The following is a 13,802-nucleotide window of genomic DNA, read 5'->3' on the forward strand; positions in this document are numbered from 1 at the left end:
AGCTCTCTGAGCAATCTCTTGTCCACACAGTTCTTTTATCTCCTTGTTCTCTCCAACTCATCTGCATTTCTTGGACATGGACCCCCCCCCCTTGTCTTTGTGTTTTGGGTTTTCTTTTTGTTATTTAAATTTACATTTTAAGTTGGGATCTTTTGGGATATGAAACATATCTAGAAACTGTCATCATCGTGTGTTCATGTAATGGTGAGAAAAGTATTTGAAACAAATACAGAGTAAATCTTTTATTGGCATCAACAAAGTAAAGAAGGCAATGGAGGAGTATGTATACATTCAAAGAGACAGTGTACTTTTGCAAGAACATAAGCTTTAGTATTATTAATAGTAACCTATAAATCTCATTTTAAAGAAAAGCTTTCACCACAGATACTTTACAGTGTTTCTCTTGATATCACAGGAGTCAGACTGCAGTACTTAAAGTGTAACAATGAGTGTAAGACATTTTCTAAACCAGGGGTAGAAAGACATAGATAACAGTGTTTGGATACACTGACACACTTAGAGCTGTCCACTTGTGATTAGATCATCCAAGACACATTTTAATGCCAGGTGTGAACAGGGCCAAGAAATCTGTGTAAGGGATTAAAACAGCAAATGATGTGCTTTATTTTACAGTCACCAAGAGATACTCATCTTCCAGCTAAATTGTCAGTTTCTAAAAACACTCTATGAAAAAAACATTTTTTAAAGAGATTTGTGTAAATACATATATGCATACAGCATTACTCTGTAATACAATATAACTACAGCCTTAACATTTATTCTACAGTTGAGCTTATTGAATGTTTCTGCACATGATCTGATCTGTGCCAGTTTACTTTTCATGTGTTCCTGGTTTAGTTTTCAGATAATCTATCTTTATAAACTTGTAGAATTATGTGTTAAAAAACAAAATCACATAAAAATTGTTAAAATAATATTATGCCAAATCTAATCATTTATTTAATTTAATTCAGAATTAAATTTACTGAGAGTATCTGTTATAAATTACTTGAATTTATATTTTAGATCTTTTGGGATATGAATTGTGGGAGTTATCCAGATCATCTTCAAAATGTTTAGAAACTCATCATTGTGTGTTCATGTAAAGTTGAGGAAAGTATTTGAAAGATATATAGAGTAAATATTTTATGGTATTTCCCTTCCAGTGTGATTATGACTGACAGTAACAATATAAGGAAAACAATGGAGCAGTGTGTATACATTCATAGAGACAGTGTACTCTTAATTTATAATATTTCTATTTTTAAAGAAAGGTTTCACTACAGAAACTTATATATTATTGGTATCATAGTAGTCAGACTGCAGTATCTGAAGTGTAACAATGAGCATAGGACATTTTCTAAACCAGGGGTAGAAAAAGACATATAGATAATCAGAGATCATAGATAATCTGGACATTCTGCTCAGATGCCATTAATCTAGTTTACCTAAGCAGTCCAAGTCATGGTGATGAGGCCAGGGTTTTCATCCTCATATTTTGACGGCTCAGATCTGCGCCTCCTTGCACTGTGGCTACAATTCTGGGAGGAAGTTTAAACATGGAGAGATTAAGGTTTAGGGTTAGCAAAAGCAAATATGTGCCAATATTTTTACATTTGACACTTAATAATTTCATATGTGTTTTTTGTGAGTATAGTCAAGAACTTGAATTACCGGGACACAGGCATTACCCTTCGGGACACAAAGTTTGACTCTGCAGTGCAGATAGATATTGTCACTTTGGCCAGAGAACCGGAACGTGCTGTAAGAGAAGCGGTTGGATGTGCCCACTCCGTTGCCCTCAACCTTCACTGTCTGGTCTGCAGGGTTAGGGCAGCTGCTCAGAAACAGGAAAGCAGACATGACAGGTACTGTTCATCAACAACAAAGACACAAGTTTGGTCACCATGAGCATGTCTGTGTGGCTCACCCTTTGATGATGAGGTCATATCTTAAGTTCCCGCTTGGTGATGGCTGATCTGTTGCCCAGCAGGAGTCGGTCACCACAACAATTTGTTCATCTAGCCCTTCCGTCTTCAGCTCCACCCAGATATTCTGATCCAGTTGAATATCTGCGCCTGACTGAATCGGGTCCTTACTCTCAGGGTCAGTGTATACTGTCATTGTCAGATTGTACATCCATTGTCCAGATGCAATCTTCTGGTTCACGGAGCTGGAAAGGAAAGACATCATCAGTTGCCTCCCGCTTTCACTTTGTAACTATACCAAGCTACACAAAAACCAAGGGAAGCTAAGTCAGCCTTAAAAGTAATTTTGTTCAACACATCTGGAACGACATGCTATGCAACCACCGCACACCTCTGTTTGATTTTGATGCCCAAGCTCTTGATATCTGGCTGAGTGTATGCACAGGAAAAGTCAATATGTCCTTTGTTGTGACGGTCGATCAGGCCGTACATGGAGCTGTTCCGTGTCATGACGGTGTTCTTGTAGATAACTTGACTGTTGTTTGCCTAGAATGGTCAAACAGATGCTGACATTGTTACTTCTCATGCAAGTCTACCCATAACCAGTCATTAGGTTATTAAATGATTATTTAAAAAAGTGATTATTTAGAGATACCCTCCAGATATGTTTTAAGACAAAGAAAAATACTCTGCTTTGAATAATAATTTTAAAAAAATGTTTTTTCTACAAAAAGTTGAATTACCTTGTTAGAAATTCATAAAATAACATCTACTCCTTCTCATAACCCAACCCATAAACAATAAATATGCAAATATATATTATTTCAGAAATTGGACAAGATGTCTCCTACTTCACTGTGAAGTCCATTCTCAGTGTATGTGCACTCGGAGACCTCAAGTTTCTATATCATGCATTTATACGTTGAATATTGGAGGATGGAATGAAAATTGAGTTCAGTCAAATTCTCTGTCCCTCCCTAATTGTGACGTATTAGGCAAGGCTTAATACTCACCACAATCACTGTACCACAAGTGTTCTTGCTATTGAAGTTGAACGTCACCATGTGGGTCAGATTGTCTATTTCACCTTTACAGGACTCGTCACTGAGGTGGAGGACAGAGTAGTCAATGCCTTTGTCTTCCAAAAGACAACCAGCCAGAGTTAGTGATGCAGACTTATGCTCGCAGACTGTCGGCTCACCTGAAAATGTATATAGCAAAAGCACAGATGAGGAACATGCTAACATAAATGCAACATTGAAAATAATATTTTAGGTGGGTTATCATTTTCCTGTTGAGAGTTTCGTGCATTTTTGCATTTGATCTTTTTAACACTCATTCTGAATACTACTACATGCAAGATTGAGAAGATTAATGGTTCATAATAATCATAACTATTCTGTGCAAATAAAAAAATGTTTTTAATGACACTTAAATGACACTCTATTATTGAGACTAATGGAAGAAGACAGCAATAAACAAATGCTACTTGATTTGTAAGAAGGTATGTTTTAGCTTGATATTGGAATCTAATATGAGGTCTATGGGTGTTATGGTGTGCTATTCCACAAACAGCTCTCACTCAAAGAAAAAAAAAATCCATCCCAAAATCCAGTAGCTGAGACTTTCTTGTGTCATAGCTGACGTACCAAAAGTGTCAGTAGATCTGTATTTGGAGGCAAAAAAGGCTCGGCAGACACAGCGGGTTCCCCGACTGTTGGTCTTCTCACCACAGAACTCATGAGCACTGCAGAATTTGTCCTGACAGGCCCGAGTGACATCAGCTGCAAACACACACACACACACACACACACACGCACGCACGCACGCACGCACACACGCACGCACACACACACGCACACACACACACACACACACACACACACACACACACACACGAATAGATATCATTTTCAAATGAAAAATAAATAAGAGGAATCGCAAAATAAAAATTACAATACAGTGATACAATACATCTGAAAAGCTTAAAATTAAACCCGTTCTTCAGGTTCACATCAGGTCTTGAATTGATTCTGAGTGGAGGTAGGTATTGTTTCACTTCCAGTACTGAGCAACTGGACCCATGCAGGATTCTTCTCTTGTTCATTTATCATGTTATAGTTTTATCTCATCTTAGAACAGAAGAAACTGAAAGACTGTCTTACAGCAGCTGCTCTTTGACCTCCAGCCTTTCACTTTGACATTGCTGCGGTGGTAGCAGGCTCTGGCGTAGGCCTCCAAGAACTGGCATTTGAGACCATCCACTGCAGGGTATTTGCACAAAGTCTGTGTACAGGCAGTGATGAAAGGCTTTGGGTCAACGTGCATGTTGCAAGCAGTGAAGGGAGTCTGTTTTAGGAGATTACACCTGTTGTAATAAAGCAGAGTAGGAAAATGGGGCATGAAAGTCCAGTCAGCAAGGAGAAACAATACAAATGGATTTCTCAATTGCATTGACTATAGTTTCATTATCAAGTTTAATTTTGTGAGCCCTGCTGGAGCTGAAACATAGGACAAATGTAGTGTACACCTTAAACTTTATGATACACTGTGAACTGTCCCCATGCAAAAGTGGATAGTTTGAGTATCCTAATAGGTCAAAAGACGTCACATGACTTTGCTTGACAAAGTAGCATACCACAGAGATGAATGTGCTGTGTTTATGAGGGTTTACTTTTACCATTTAGTTGTGGCATTGCAGTTGATCGTACTGTCAGCAGCGTCATCATGCTGTGTCTTACAACTATGGGGTGACAAACAGCAAAAGATCAAAGACTGGACAACAGGTTTGCATTAAAAGCCCTTTCATTTAAATTGGCGCGTTTGTGATCTTACCCAGAGGCGCTGTATTTAGAGACTCCCTCTTCACTAACAGTCCTGTTGGAATTACCACATAAACCTTGCACGGGTGCTCCACTTGGTCCTGGACAGTTTCAGGAGAGAATGTGAGTCAAACTTTGAAAGTGGACCAACACATTAAGACCCTAAATGACAGCTGCCATTCACTGATTCATAAGACAGATGTCTGTTAAAACAGGTATAATTTTATTGAAATGTTTTATACTATTTGAACACAGCATAGAAAGCGTCAACACAATATTTTATGTCGATAGTCTGTTTAAATATATATATATATATATATCGACATAAAATATATATATATATATATATATCGACATAAAATATTGTGTTGACGCTTTCTATGCTGTGTTCAAATAGTATATATATATATATATATATATATATATATATATATATATATATATATATATATCTGGAATTTAATTTGTCCTTACCAGTCATGTGGATCTGTGCAGTGGTGCCATCAAAGACTACAGTAACTGTGTATTTGGATGCTGACATCTTAGCAGTCACACCTATCTGGTCTTTAAAGAGCTCCACACCGTGGAAAACTGCAGGGGTGGCGTTGAGTGCCAACAATTTGTTGTCCAGCTTCATCACAGCAGAGAGGAGAAACTCATTCAAATATCACTATACACAGAGACACTGTTTTCATACCCACAGGATCGCACAGTGGCATTCGGTGATTTGATTTGACATTATTATGATTTTTTTGTTATTTCATGTTATTTCACAAGGAGCGAGTAGAGGAGGCAATGGCCACATTATCATTATGCATTGCTCTACCGTCAGCTGTAACATGTTTGTCTAGCACAAATGGAGCTTCAGATAGTGTGCCTTGGCCTGCCCTTTAGTGGCAGAATGGAAGAACTACATCACTTTGCTTTCATAAATGGCCTTAGATGGTGCAATTTCTTTTTACAACCACCACATGCTGTCATAATGAGTAGAAGGCACAAAGGTTGTTCTTCTCTTCCCCTGAAAAGTTCCTCAGATTGCTTTACTTTAACTTACTACTGTATAACTATTTAAATTGTATTACTATTGTAAATTGTTAACCCTAAACCATAAACCTGCAAAACAATATCTAGTAGTTTCTTCTCTTTTCTTCTCTGTGCATATGCGGCCAAACAGAGACATCATATATGCTAATGATAACAGTGGAAAGTGTTTTTAAAAGAAGTTTAAATATGATAAATATTCATAAATTGTGATAAGCACTCTCAAAATTAGCCATCTCAGTCATTCAGCAATTTTATTTTATTTTTTAAATTACTTTGATTTGTGAATGCATTTGTGTGAATTACTTCTGGCAGTGTTCTGTTTTTTTCTTTTTATTGTCTCTGTGCTAATATTAGGCTGCATCACCCATTTTATTTATTTTATCACCATGTTATAACAAAGACGTTTTAATCTTAGTTTTTCACATTAATTTAATTTTAATTTGAACTACAGTATGGGTCTGAGTCTGTATTTTTTGTCTTGCTGAAAACAAGGTTGTGTGTGTGTGTGTGTGTGTGTGTGTGTAGGGTGTGTGTGTGTGTGTGTGTGTGTGTGTGTGTGTGTGTGTGTGTGTGTGTGTGTGTGTGTGTGTGTGTGTGTGTGTGTGTGTGTGTATGTGTGTGTGTGTGTATGGGTGTGTAAACCTGCATTCCTGTGTTCTGTCCATGCCTATGACTTTATATGAGTAATCCCAGAATTCATGAGTGTGCTGTGTCATATTTCAACCTATTGCTTTTGCACCAAATATGTCATGGTTCTCTCAGTTTTGGGTGATATCTGATTGTAGGGGCTTCACAAAAAACTGGGGCACATAACACCTTAATCATCAGCGATTAATGAGCTGTAATTACACATTACAGTACTTTACAGACTAATTCATTACTTTGCCAATTGTGGCAGTACCTAACTTACCTGAACTCTGCCACCTTGTTCCAGAGAAATCTGAACACCTGGACCATCCAGCTGCAGTATCACATGGTCCAAAAAACTCATATCTTTACGGCGTCGTTCCTGGAAAACCCCCAGAACCTGGAAGTCTGGGACTGATGAGGACTTCATTAAATTGTATGCACATCGATCTGGGACAAAGTTAACTCTGCCAATGAAATCGATGACGGTGGAGCCTGTCATCGTGCATGTAGTAGTGTGCAAGCCGCAACTGATGGAGGCAGGAAGAGACAGACACAAATAGAGAATAACACAATTAGAATGTGACTGATGAAAAGACCGGTAACAAACATGAACTGGAAACACCCACGAAAAAACAAAAAATAGAAAATAATGGAGAAATGATGACAATATGTGTCATGAAAACTGTAAATAGAAAGAAATTATTTCCATTTTGATGGAACAGTAAAGCTGATCAAACCAAGAGGTGAAAGGTCACATCACTTGAACAGCATTAACGTCATTTTCCATAGACTAATAATAAATCATATAAACAAGTAAACAGACTTCTCGTTAACACAGTAGACAACTGAAGCCCTCATCAAGTTTTTGTTTTGTCATGAATGGGAAATTAATTATCTGTATCAGTCAGCATTTCCTTCCAAATATGAAGCAAAAATATTTACCTGCCATCGTCCTGGCAACGCTCATTGGGGCCACAATAACTGACGGCAGTAGCGGCACCAGTTACATCACAGGTAACAGTAGAGCAGATGTTTGGGTCCTTTACTGTCGTATTTGTCTTATACACAACACCTGGGAATTGGGAGAGGTTTAAATAAGTAAAGGCTTTACTAACCAAAGTATATGTTTTATAAAGCCAAACAAATAACATTTTAAATTTTACAGTTCTGCTTTTGAGGCCCCAAATCAACCTTGGATTTACTAACCTGAGAGTCTGCATCCACTCATATCTGTGATGACACCCTTGCTCGTTTCAGTTGTCCGAAATTTCTGCTTAGAAACCGTTTGGCCATCAACCTGTGCATCAGCCACCTACAAAGTACCAAAAAACATCCACTATGACTGGAAACACTAAGTCAAGACTACAACTGAACTAAAGCTAAAACTTTGAAAACCAAAGTAAAGTAATGTGAGTCTCCTGAACACCAGTGATTCATGAACATGGAGCATCTCTATGTAGGTTGCTAGAATGCTTCAACAACTGACTAGTGTTAGATACTGATCCAGCTCCTGAATCTGGACGTATGATCTGTTTCACAGACTCACATCACACTTTTTAAAGTATATCCATGTATCAAATCTTACATATTTTTCGGCATAGATCGAACTTATACTTACAACATCAACATTCGTGTACCCAGAATATGTCTTGATTGACAGAATTGCTTGTGAGCCGAAGTTGCCGAGTTCAATTTGTTCAATCTGTCAACAGGAAATGTGAAAGACACTCAGACAAGTAAAAGTTTTTTAAATGATGTGATTTGAAATATTCTTATTATTTCACCAAAAAAACAAAAGTAAAAACAAAACAAAAAACATCAAAGTGATTAACAAGGCATGAAACTGAAAACACTCACTTCAGATTGTTGACTATCTTTTAGAGGTATTATGTTGACACATTGTCCAGCATTCTTCAGGTTTGGAAGAAGTTTATGAACCCCAGATCCGGTAGGTATTTGTTTTGTAAGTACTGCCAAATCACCCCTGTCTGCTGTCCCTCCAGACATCAGAATACAGTCATTCTTGATTCCAGGTTTGTATAAGCCATTGAAGCAAACTGCAAATCTGCTAGCATTGAAGGCCACCTGTTCAAAACAGAGCAGACCAAATTAATCAGTAATAGCAATAAGAACAGCTTTTACTTGAAAAGGTGTGTTCATCATTTATTTAGTCATATAGTTGAAATATATTGCATTAAATTATTATGTCTATTTAATGACTTAATAAAGCATTTTTATTTTTTATCATAAAGCCACTCCTATGTCCCTGCATTCAAAATGTGAGAATTAAACCTCTCTGGGGCCTCATCAGCTTTACATCACTGACATTTCTAATGGAGGAGGAAACTTCAATTTGGTGATGAATAAAAACAGGAATAAAACAGTCTGAATCTCCTGATTCATGAAAAATAGTTACATTCATATTTCAATATCAGTCCACATTTTTATATCAGTCAAGTTGTCTTATAAGGGTTAATCTCCACTAAAGGTGGCTACAAGAGGACAGTAATGACTGTAGGTGTAAAGACGTGTATATATCTTAAACTTGACACTTTATAATACTCACATATACTTTTTCATATGTCTGTCCATAATAGGTGATGGGACAAGTGGCAATGTTCATCTCTCCAGAATTGGTAAATGTCTGCTTTATTGCAGCAGTACCTGAAGATATGGAGACACACACATTATGATATGGAGACACACACAGCAGATTCTTACACCAAAGACCAAACAGATTTCCCAATTCATCATCAATCACCACTCAGAAATCCAGAGCGATGAGGGCTAACATGTTAACTTCTGGTCTGGTCAATGAGCTTGACACATGTTGGGCCTACTTGCATCCCAATCACAATATACTTACAAAATGGTTGCTAAGTGAATAAAGTCAGTGTGGCAGTGTTTGAGTTTTGAAGCTGTCTTACCTGTCAGCAGGCTGACTGCAGCCAGGTACAGTGTGAAGCAGAACATGTTGGAGGTCCACTGGCAGGGAGCTGAAACATAGTTTGAGTAGACTTTAAGTCACATTTGAACTTCACTGCATGTCTAAGTGGAAAATTAAGATAGGTGTATATTCATTTTTATTTAATGTTTATTTGTAAAGGGACAAATATATACAATAGCATGAACTTGCGCCACATACCCAATATGTGTGAATGTGTGAAAAAAAAATTGTTTTCTTACAAGTGGTTCATCAAATCTACATATGGGGTTAAAACTGATTTTTTTTTTAAATTAAAAAAGATACTTTCCCATTGTGAAACACAAACCTGTAATTATACAGCCATTCTACTGAATAAAAACTTTTTCATTTTATTTTAGGAAGGAACAAAATAAAATAAACAACCAGGTATGATTTTTTTCTCAAACCCACATTCAGCCACATTTGCATTCTGATGAAGGTTTTTTTTAAAAGTGTTGAAATGACCATGTCACCTTAGGTAAATTAGTAGTAATTTGGAAGTAATTGTTATTTGCAATCATTTATGCTGCAGCTCTGTCCCCCACAATTTCTCTACATCTAAATCAGTCAAAATCAGTAGTAAGTCTGGATAATTGGCTGTGTGAAAAAAAGACTCTTTATCTGATGTATGCACAATTACTTTTAATATATTTTGTATTCTATATATTTTTGTTTGTTTGTTTGTTTGTTCTTCTAACTATTCAAAAATGTTTTGTTTTTCTTGTTTATATTCCGCTATCTGAACAGCCATTGGATGAAAATTAAAGCCTATGGAGACAAGAAGTGATTCAAGAGATGCCAGGTTATCTTACCCTCTGCAGCTGTTGTAGAAAAGCAGGGAAGTCAAGCAGCTCTGGGTTTGAGAAGAAGTGTCACGGGTTCTTTGACTGTCTGTCTGTGTGGAGGACACAGCACTGTCTTTTTACATGTCCACAATCTTGTTAACTCCCCTGCAGAGTAAAAAAAAAAAGGTCACAGCTTCTTGTTACCTTTTGTCCTCCCACACTGGCCTCTGTCACGCAACATTCCAGTTTTCCAAATATGTAATTAACTTAAGCTGATGGTGTCTGCAACTTGACAGTGTGTCAATCTTATCAATACCTTTTTAAATTGTATTCTAAGATATGATAATCTGTTTTGAAGGGACACAACAACTTATTTAGGATGTGTTAGAATCTATTATACATCTTGCATCATCTTTATTTAAGCTTTGTATGCAACTATCATAAAGAAATGCAGTATAATGCAATATAAATAATACAGTATTGATATCTGATAAAGCCAAAGTATTGATTAATAATTACAAATAATAATAATAATCAAATTAGCCTTTATTTCTTTCACCCAGAATAATAGACTTTCTGTGCTATGTCTATATTTAGTTTGCAAATACAAATTCCTTGTGTGTGGGATCTTTAACTGGGTGTACATGTAGTGTTTTAAAAAAATACAAAAGACAATACAAAAGAAAAACATCTTAAAGTTCAAATGTTGAATTCAAAGCAGAGAACTTGTCTGGAATGCAACAGGGCAGGTAAAAGTACGACAGATCTATTGTAAGTGCTGTCAGTGATGAGTTATACCTCCGAGGAAAAACACTGACATATGTAAAGTCAAGGCGAGGCCGACCGATCACAAATTAAGAACCATGAAATAGCTGCACGGCTTTAGAATGTTACATCACGTCACTTTAGGCACAATCCCTCTGCAGACGCAAACACGTGCACACGACAAAAGCAAAGCAAAAACAACACACTGTTTTCAAAAGTTAATTTTGGTACTTTTGACCCAGTAGGACTATCGTTACTTGTTTTTCACAATCCTTTTGAAATTAATCTTCACATGTCTGTATTAAAAAAGATTTTGACCCAGACCTTGGCAGTAACTTGATATTTCTCTGTTAGTGTTTACCAAAACTCCAAGCTCCTTCCCTAAAAATGACTGTTCAACCATTTATATTGAATATATATTAAAATGTTGATTCAAAATTAAATAATAAGAATAACTTGATGTGAGAAGAGACTTGCAGCTTATGAGCTCAGGTTGAACATCCCAGTTAAGCCAGTGAAAGGAAGGTGAAAGTGACTCATGACACATGGCTCTCTTCAACACTCTGTGATTGTGTACTGACTGTTGTTGATTGACATTTCCTACACTCATCTGTAACCTTTTTGGCACCTTTTAGGCTCAGACAAGCGACACCTCTGACATTCCTATTGATTAACGTTTGGGACCTCAAGTAATTTATTCTATAGCAACACCCAATCTCAACCTGAGCAGAATTCTAATTATAAAGAATAATATGAAACACCTATGTGTATGTGGGTGTGAAGGGCCTTTCATAAGGCACACCAGATGTTTTATACCACATGATTGAAATCAAATACAAAATAGCCTATCACAATTATTAAAACTCATGTTCAACTACCCTTCTAATGTTGTTTCATGTTAATGCTTATTTTAGCCTGAATTGCTGCTGTTGGTTGAATCCTGATTTTGGACAAGGTTTTGTATGCTGTTGTATGTCAGAAAGTTCCAAAACTTGAGGTGAACGTATGTGAAAAAGCTCCCTGTATAAATAGAAAAAAGCCCACGTTTTATGGAAAGGTAACACATTATATTTGAGTCATATAACATTAAATAAGGAGAATAATGAGAATAGAAAACATGATCACATCTTCTTCAGATTTCTGAGAAATGCACTTTATAGAACTGCGGCATATTTTATATTTGTCCAGGTTTTTGGATTCATACATTCTGACTTTATTCCTTCTTCACAGAAAAATTATAGCTGACACCATAGTCTGACTTTACAGTATGTTGGCATCATGGGAGTCAGGGTGCAGTATCTGAAGTGTAACAATGAATTTGACACATTTTTGAAACCAGGGGTAGCAAAATGCATAGATCACAGGGTTTAGACAGGAGTTGAAATAGAACATCCAAGTCTCTAAGGACACAGATGTAAAACCAATCAAGGTGTTCTGACCTGCAAGAGATGAACAGTATGGACAAAGGCATATCAGAAACACAACTATAACAACACCAAGAGTCTTGGCTGCTTTTATCTCAGATTTTTTAGCAGTTACAGTCTTTGAATGCTGGAGTGTGACAGCTACAACATGACATCGCATGGCACGGGCCTGAGACACAGCTACCATAAATACTCTCATATACAGAACTACAATGACAGTGACAGGACCAAAGAAAGTCAAAATAATGTCAGCAATTCCTGCAATGTAGTTAATGATGACTACACACTCTCCAGTGCAGGAACTATACCTGCCTGGTTGTTTCAAGTTGTCCTGCATAATGAGACCGTTGTAAAGAAGAGAACAGACCCAACAAAGGCAAACACAGATTGTAACTTCTCTAACACTTACTTTCTTGGGGTAATGCAGAGGGTCACAAATGGCCACATAGCGGTCGACTGATATGAGAACCATGTTTCCTACTGAGGCAGAAGTAATAGTGTAGTTCAAAACATAACACAAAGTACATATGAGGTCACCCAGAAGCCAGCAGCCATTGAGGACAATTTGAAACAACATGAGGAGACCCACGAAGAAATCTGAGACAGCCAGAGAGAGGAGAAGGAGGTTGGTGGGGGTGTGAAGCAGCCTGGATTTAAAAGAACAGAAAGGAAAGACGCTTATTAACGTTTGCAGTATTAATGGATATTCCAATATAATATTAAACATATAATATCCCACCAGAAAAACATCAAAGCTTTGTTTAAAATCATAAATAGTTTCAACATCTGTTTTCTTTTCCATGAACCATTCTATGTATCTGTTTAGTAAAGATTTGGCTACTTGAAGTGGGAGATGGAGATGATGACCAGCAAGTTGAGAGTCACAGTGAGCAGAGAGATGAAGGACAGCAGAATGTAAATGAGCACAGACTCGGAGTGAGGAGGTTCTGGTCTTCTGCAGGAGGTGTTGAGTAGTTGTGGAAAGCAGAGTTCAGTTCCATTCAGTGTCCCCATCATCAGAGAAAGAAAAGGAGAGGCTGCTGAGCTCTGGGAGTGATCTGACCAACTTTCTCTGTTGTACAACTGATTTATCTCTTTTGTCAATGCCATGCCCTCATCCTTGTTGCCTGACTACAGTTTTTTGTTTCTCTGTGAAGTCCTTCCCCCCGATTTTTTCCCCCTGTAGTCATCATTTTAATTTTCCTCTAAATCTTGCACTTCCTTCCCTTAGTCAACCTGTAACCTAAAGTATACCAAATTAGTCACAGTGTGAGTCAAACTGAACACAATACAGCCCACTCTGAAACAGGCCAAAGTCCATGCTCATTCCCTAAAAATGACTGTTCAACCATTTATATTTGACATGCTGATTTATCAACCACTAAAGAGACTTTCAGCCAGTTTTATTTGACAGTGAAAGGGTCAATGACAAATGTTAT

The 13,802-nt window shown here is 37.2% G+C and overlaps 2 protein-coding genes across 2 annotated transcripts; both read right to left on the reverse strand.

Annotated features, from left to right (window-relative positions):
- Positions 1 to 1,448: 1,448 nt before the first annotated feature.
- LOC133993341 (alpha-tectorin-like) lies at positions 1,449 to 9,397 on the reverse strand. The gene is made up of 16 exons (XM_062432256.1): positions 9,352 to 9,397; positions 8,991 to 9,088; positions 8,043 to 8,126; positions 7,631 to 7,736; positions 7,367 to 7,496; positions 6,705 to 6,951; positions 5,225 to 5,381; positions 4,764 to 4,851; positions 4,609 to 4,671; positions 4,094 to 4,296; positions 3,578 to 3,712; positions 2,942 to 3,129; positions 2,320 to 2,474; positions 1,931 to 2,173; positions 1,675 to 1,837; positions 1,449 to 1,541 (listed from the first exon to the last, which is right to left on the reverse strand). Exons 1-16 carry the CDS (start codon positions 9,395 to 9,397, stop codon positions 1,449 to 1,451), a joined length of 2,199 nt encoding a protein of 732 aa, XP_062288240.1.
- Positions 9,398 to 12,129: 2,732 nt separating this feature from the next.
- LOC133992995 (trace amine-associated receptor 13c-like) lies at positions 12,130 to 13,380 on the reverse strand. Its single transcript, XM_062431807.1, has 2 exons — positions 13,205 to 13,380; positions 12,130 to 13,010 (listed from the first exon to the last, which is right to left on the reverse strand). Exons 1-2 carry the CDS (start codon positions 13,378 to 13,380, stop codon positions 12,200 to 12,202), a joined length of 987 nt encoding a protein of 328 aa, XP_062287791.1. The 3' UTR covers positions 12,130 to 12,199.
- Between the last annotated feature and the right edge of the window lie 422 nt (positions 13,381 to 13,802).

This window comes from Scomber scombrus, chromosome 13, assembly GCF_963691925.1.
Source record: "Scomber scombrus chromosome 13, fScoSco1.1, whole genome shotgun sequence".
In the NCBI taxonomy this organism is placed as follows: Eukaryota; Metazoa; Chordata; class Actinopteri; order Scombriformes; family Scombridae; genus Scomber; species Scomber scombrus.